General features: G+C 44.7%; 1 protein-coding gene across 5 annotated transcripts in view; it reads left to right on the top strand.

Moving 5' to 3' along the window:
- The window catches only part of NSD1 (nuclear receptor binding SET domain protein 1), a 127,057-nt gene that overhangs the window by 95,636 nt on the left and 24,208 nt on the right, over positions 1–7,213 (top strand). For all 5 annotated transcript variants that reach the window (XM_049775685.1, XM_049775683.1, XM_049775684.1 and 2 more), the window contains 2 exons: positions 3,284–3,484; positions 5,901–6,080. In XM_049775685.1, coding sequence (XP_049631642.1) covers positions 3,284–3,484; positions 5,901–6,080 — 381 coding nt within the window. The remainder of the gene's footprint in view (positions 1–3,283; positions 3,485–5,900; positions 6,081–7,213) is intronic.

Below are 7,213 nucleotides of genomic sequence, written 5' to 3'. Positions count from 1 at the left end.
CCTAGGGAAGATGTATCAATATAATGAAAATGTCTTCTAACTTGGTGGTGAAGTAATATGTTTCTGGATTTTGCAATTACACAAGTATTTTTTTTGTTCACACCTGGCAGCGCTCAGGGGTTCCTCCTGGCTCTATGCTCAGGAATTGCCCCTGGCAGGCACAGGGAAATATGGGATGCTGGGATTTGAACCACCGTCCTTCTGCATGAAAGGCAAACAAACACCTTACCTCCATGCTATCTCTCTGGCCCCTTACAAGTATTTTAAACTTCATAATTAATTATTCACTTTGTATGTTGACATGAATGTCACTGATGACTAGTTACCATAATAATATGGCTATTTACCCTCCCTCCATCCCTTCCTATTTCCTTCCCTTCTTCCCTCCCCTCCCTCCCTCCCTCCCTCCCTCCCTCCCTCCCTCCCTCCCTCCCTCCCCCCCCTTCCCTGCCCTCCCCCCTCTCCTCCCTCCCTCCCTCCCTCCCTCTCTCTTCCCCCCCTCTTCTCCCCTCCCCTCCCCTCCCCTCTCCGTGTGTTTGTTTTTTCTTTTTGGGTCACATTCGGCAGCACTCAGTTACTATTAGGGGGTTTAGTGGATTATATGGGATGCCAGGGGGTCTAACTAGCATTGTTATCATGCAAGGCAAATTACTTAGCTGCTGTGTTATCGCTCTGGCCCCACAATTAGAAAAATATTTTGGGGGAATCTGGAGAAATAGCACAGCGTTAGGGCATTTGCCTTGCACGCGGCCAACCTGGAACAGACTGGATTTTGATTCCCAGCATCTCATATATCCCCTGAGCTCTGTCAGGTGTGGCCCCAAAATCCAAGAAAAGAAGAAGAAAGAAAGAAAATAATTTTGGGGAGATTTTCTACAATCATTCTGTAAACCAGGACTATTTAGGTAACTGAAAAAGCTATGTGAAGCATCTGGTTCTTTTCCTTCTTATATCTAGATATTCTGGTGTCAAAGTAATGTGAGGCCAAGTCCTCACACTGTTTGTGTGCATGATGCAGCACAAGGAGAAAGCAATAGTAGGGCGGATTGCAGAATGCCACTGTCAGCCCTAGGATTACCCAATACATCGGTTTATAATGCAAAGAGGCACAATTAGTCAGAGATTGTCATCAGCAGAGGCACAAGCAACCAGTATGCTCTGGTAGGATCAGCAGGGTCTATGTTTGGGACAAGAAAGTGCTTGATTTCTTGCCAGAGGTCACAAATGATTAATGGACATTTTTCCTTTTAGAGTCTCAGCAATAGTACAGTGGGGGAGGATGCTTGCATTGCTTGTGGCTGACCCAGGTTTCATCCCTGGTTTTCCATAACGTTCACCAAGCCTGCCAGGAGTAATTCCTGAGTGTAGAGCTAGTAGTGACTCTTGAATACTATTGTCTATGAACCCAACATAGATAAAATTCTTCCATAAGTTAGACTTCAGTTGGAAAGGAGGCCAGAACCTCTACAGAGAGGTATTAACAGGGTTATTAGGGAGAGCATTTTAAGGTTTCCTTTCTTCTTTTTTGGGTGTGCTTTCACATCTTTTTGTGTAGTGCAGCCAGAAATTTCTCAGAGTTTTAGGGATCACAGCCAGAGCTGAAGGCTATGAGAGAACTAACCGGGCTTGCCTGTTTCAGGGAGTGATACTGGGAACCACACTTACAGCCTTGTTTGTAAGGATGGTGGCCAGTACAACTGAGGCTCCCCTCCCCAACCCATTTCTCCTAACTGGGTGACTTCACTAGTTCTGGATCAGGCTAGCTAGTTTAAGTGCTTGTATTTCTCTCTAGTTAGGACTTTTTTTCCTTCACGTTAGATCACAGAGGGAGACAACGTCTTTTGTTCCCTTTCATCTTTTTGTACAGAAATTCTCAACCCTTGGCATGTGGAACTGAGAGCAGAGTAAGGAATCTATGAATCTGTGTTCATCAATTAGCTTAATTAATTGGACCTGTCATTTTATGCACTTTTGTTTTTGTTTGTGTTTTGGACCACATTTGTTTGATGCTCAGGGGTTACTCCTGGCTAAGCACTCAGAAATTGCCCCTGGCTTGGGGGGGACCTTATCGGACAACGGAGGATCGAACTGCGGTCCTTCCTTGGCTAGCGCTTGCAAGGCAGACACCTTACCTCTAGCACCACTTCTCCGGCCCCCCCCCCCTTTTTTTTTTCTGGTTGGTTTGCTTTTGGGGCTGTGCTAGTGGGGCTTAAGAACATAAACATGGGGCCGGAGAAATAACATGGAGGTAAGTCATTTGCCTTGCATGCAGAAGGCCGGTGGTTTGAATCCCGGCATCCCATATGGTCCTCTGAGACAGAAGCAATTTCTGAGAGTAGAGCCAGGAGTAAACCCAGAGCATCACCAGGTGTGGCCCAAAATCAAAAAAACAAAACAAAACAAAAAAAGAAAAGAATTATTTTAGGCTCCGTTCTTTATTATTTGGCACATCTCTGATACTGTGATTTGTGATAAAATACTTATTATTTGTTGTCCTCCGGACATGGAGCTCCACAAACACATAGAGTTCAGTGAAGAGACAATATATGTACCCTTGAGTCTTTACTTTCTGACTCCCACTAAATGGAATTGAAGATTCACCAATGATGAGGACTGGATCCTCTGTCCCTCTCAACTGACTGGAGAGGAGAGAGGCTAGATTTGGCCAGTGATTTTGGTGCCCATGTAGTCAGGCATGTCTAGAAAATAAAACTTCACAAGTCTAGAAGGCCTGAGTTGGAGAACTTTCAAAGTTGGCAAACACATGGACTCATTCAGATGGTTCGAGAATGAAGACACATTCCATAGTTTACCCTTCACTGCTGTCTCTTCTTCATTAGAACCACTTTGGGTACTCAGCAGGGTACTTACTTAACTGACTTTAAGTGCGTCTGGTGAGTTCTTTGAGCCCTACTTGATTTTATCCAAGGGAACATACATGTCCTAAGGAACCTGATTGTGATCCTGGGGATTCAGAATTAAATGCCACATCTGGGTTTTTTCTGGGGACTGAGAGTCTTGTATAGGGAAGGTGGGAAGTGAAGGACAGATTCATAAGACTGGGCACTTCACCTATCACACCTAACCCTTTAGGAGGTGGTGAATGGCAGCACTGTAGAACTCAGAGCTGGTGTCAATGTTTGCTGAGAGGTCTGTGAAAGGCATCCACACCTTCCTGGTAGAGTCAATCCAGAATTGTGCTCTGAGAACCTTCTTAGCTGGCAGTGTAGAGACTGGTGAATTCTTGCTGTGGTGTTCATAGGTTCCCTTCTCTCTTTGCCAGGTATCCATACTTGCTTTGTATGTAAGCAGAGTGGGGAGGATGTTAAAAGGTGCCTTCTTCCCTTGTGTGGAAAGTTCTACCATGAAGACTGTGTGCAGAAGTATCCGCCCACCGTCGTTCAGAACAAAGGTTTCCGCTGCTCCCTGCACATCTGCATCACCTGCCACGCTGCTAACCCATCCAGTGTCTCTGCGTCTAAAGGTATGAAATGCTTGCACTAGTCTCGGTGTTGGGGAGGTCCCAGCTGCAGCCTGACATTGTTTCTTCCTGCCTCTTTCTTGGCAGCATGGTGGTGAAAGTAGAGGGGTCTGCTGTTTTTTTGTGTGTTCTGTAAAGCGTTGATAAGCATTTTTCGGGCCGGGAAGGTGGCGCTAGAGGTAAGGTGTCTACCTTGCAAGCGCTAGCCTAGGACGGACCGCGGTTCGATCCCCCGGTGTCCCATATGGTTCCCCAAAGCCAGGGGCGACTTCTGAGCGCATAGCCAGGAGTAACCCCTGAGCGTCAAACGGGTGTGGCCCAAAAACCAAAAAAAAAAAAAAAAGATAAGCATTTTTCACTGGCGGGAGTTGGGTGTTGGCCCTCAGTGATGGTTGTATGGATATGCATAGCTCTGTGCATAGGTGACCATGTGATACTGGGGATCAAACCAGGATTAGTCTCATGCAAGGCTTTAACTCCTCTCTCTCCAGCCCTGGTTTATTCTTTATTGTTCTGGTTTTTAGCTACACTCAGACATAGTCAGGGCTTACTCTGGATTTGCACTCAGGGATCACTCTTGGCAAGTTCAGGACCCATGGGGTACCAGGGGTCTGTCACATGCAGAGTGCAATGCCCTCCCCACTGTACTATTCTCTGGTCTCCTGATTTATTTTTGACTCTTACCCTGGAAACTTTTCTCATAGGTTGAGAACTGAAGTTTCTAAAACTGTGAGTACAGATGAACTGTTTCTGGGTTGGGACTCTTGATCAGTGGTTCATATCTTCCCTTGCATGACAGAGGCTCTAGTTTTGATCCACATCATCCCTTCACTTTTTAATTCATTCTCATTGAGAAAACAATGATTTCTTTTTGCTTAATAATAGTGCAAGTCTTACTAATTTTTCTAGAAGTAAAACACAATGCCTCTGTGCCAATAGGATGCCCCCAACATCCCCTCCACCCAAACATGTGCATTCGTCACCAGTAGAAAAATTTAACACTGGCTGGAGAGCCAGCACAGTGGTAGAGCTTTTACTTTGCATGCAGCTGATCCAGGATGGACGGTGATTCAAATTTCGGCGCCCCATATGGTTCCCATGCCTGCCAGGAGCGATTTTTGAATGCAGAGCGAGAAGTAACCCTTAAGCACCGCCTGGTGTGACACCACCCCCCCATATAAAAAAATTTTTAACACTAGTGGGACCAGAGCAATAGTACAATGAGTAGAACTCTTGACTTACACATAGCTGACCTGGGTTTGATGCCCAGCATCCCATACGGCCTCCGCGCATGTTCAAAAGTGATTTCCTGAGTGTCCAGCCAGGAGTACTGCCTGAGTATTACAAGGCATGGCCCAAAAATAAAAACAAAAACAAAAGGGGCCGGAGAGATAGCATGGAGGTAAGGTGTTTGCCTTTCATGCAGGAGGTCGGTGGTTCGAATTATGGCATCCCATATATGGTCCCCTGAGCCTGCCAGGAGCAATTCTGAGCATAGAGCCAGGGTTAACCACTGAGTGCTTATGGGTGTGACCCAAAAGTAAAATAAAATTAATTAAACACTACTGTTTTAATCAGTTTTTGTAAAAATTATTTCCTGGTCCTATACATGTCATCAGTCTTCAATGTAGTTAGTATTTTAACTTCGCTATTCAAAATTCCAGGTTAAGGGATTGGAGCAATAGCACAGTGGGTAGGATGTTTGCATTGCCTGTGCTTGATTCAGGTTTGATCCCATGCATTTATATGGTCTCCCGAGACTTCCGGGAGTAATTGCTGAGAGCACAGAGCAAAAAGTAACTAATCCCTGAGTGCTGCCAGGTATGATCCCACAACAAAATTGCCAGTTAAGGGGCTCGAGCAATAGTACAGAGGGTAGGGTGTTAGCCTTGCACTTGGCTAACCCGGGTTTGATACTTGATATCCCATATGGTTCCCCAACCTGCCAGGAATAATAATTGAGCACAGATTCAGTAGTAACTCCTGAGCAATACTGAATGTTGGAAATCCTCCCTCCCCAATTTACAGGTTAAATGTCACCTGGCTTTTTTCAGATATTATTGAGTTGGATTGTGAATCATTTTTAATTGGAAAAGTACATTGAAGGTTATATTTTGTTTGCAATGGGCATAGAAATCTATGTGCTTGCAAGCTTTCAGAATCGGTTCCCAGTTATACATGTTTTCCTGCTGGTTAACCATATGTCCATGTCTGGTGTGTGAGGCTCTTTTCAGTTCAAAGTCAGACTCTAGATTTGACTTAGCACAAACTTTCCTCAGAGCTAATTGAATGACCCCTAAGCTGAGTTGGTTTATGATATTTTCTAGTGTTTGCAAATAGAGATTACTTTACCATTTAATGACATTTAATTATTGTTTTCTTCCTTCTTTCCTGGTTTTCCTGTTTCTTAAACTTTTAGGTCGATTGATGCGCTGTGTTCGCTGCCCTGTGGCTTACCATGCCAATGATTTTTGCCTGGCTGCAGGGTCAAAGATCCTTGCATCTAACAGTATCATCTGCCCTAATCACTTTACTCCTAGGCGGGGCTGTCGAAATCATGAGCATGTTAATGTCAGCTGGTGTTTTGTGTGCTCAGAAGGTAAGGCATGATTTCTTGGTTATATAAATAGTGTTAAAAGATAAATATGGGGGGCCGGGCGGTGGCGCTAAAGGTAAGGTGCCTGCCTTGCCTGCGCTAACCTTGGACGGACCGCGGTTCGATCCCCCGGTGTCCCATATGGTCCCCCAAGCCAGGAGCAACTTCTGAGCACATAGCCAGGAGTAACCCCTGAGCGTTACTGGGTGTGGCCCAAAAACCAAAAAAAAAAAAAAAAAAAAAAAAAAAAGATAAATATGGGCCCGGAGAGATAGCACAGCGGCGTTTGCCTTGCAAGCAGCCGATCCAGGACCAAAGGTGGTTGGTTCGAATCCCAGTGTCCCATATGGTCCCCCGTCCCTGCCAGGAGCTATTTCTGAGCAGACAGCCAGGAGTAACCCCTGAGCACCGCCGGGTGTGGCTCAAAAAACCAAAAAAAAAAAAAAAAAAAAAAAAAAAAAAAAAAAAAAAAAAAAAAATAAATATGAGGGCTGGAACGATAGCATAGCACTATGGTGTTTGCCTTACATGTGGTTACCTGGCACGGACCCAGGTTCAATCCCTGGTATCCCAAATGGTCTCCTGAGTCTTTCAGGAGTGATTTCTGAGCACAGAGCCAGGAGTAACCCCTGAGTGCCTCCGGGTGTGACCCAAGCCTCCTCCCCCCACAAGTGTTTTATTTTCACCTTGCCACTAGATGTATCACATTGGGAGATGTTTCAGTGATGTCATCATAGAATATTTAAACTTGATTCTGATCTTCAATAAAGTGGGATATTCTTTTTGTTAGCGTGAACAGTGATTTGATTTTATATCAGAAGATAAGATTCGGGCTAGAGAAAAAATACAGCAGGTAGGACTCTTGGGTTACATTCGGCTAACTCAGGTTTGATCATTAGTAATATTTATGGTTCTCTGAGTAGTGCCAGGAGTAGCCTGTAGCACCCCTGATAGTTAGAGAAGTAAAGCATCAGACATACCTTTGTGCGAATGTAGGCACATTAGGTACATTAGGTGGACTCAAATATACAGAGCAGTGTAACTAGAGTCAGAAATAATTGAATGACATCTTTGAGAAATTCAGGATAGGCCTCAAATATTGTTCCCTACAAGATTTTTTTTTAAAGGTTAATAAG

This window comes from Suncus etruscus, chromosome 6, assembly GCF_024139225.1.
Source record: "Suncus etruscus isolate mSunEtr1 chromosome 6, mSunEtr1.pri.cur, whole genome shotgun sequence".
NCBI classification, from domain to species: domain Eukaryota; kingdom Metazoa; phylum Chordata; class Mammalia; order Eulipotyphla; family Soricidae; genus Suncus; species Suncus etruscus.
Note: the sequence above shows the minus strand (reverse complement) of the source record. Positions and strands in the feature narration are given on the sequence as shown.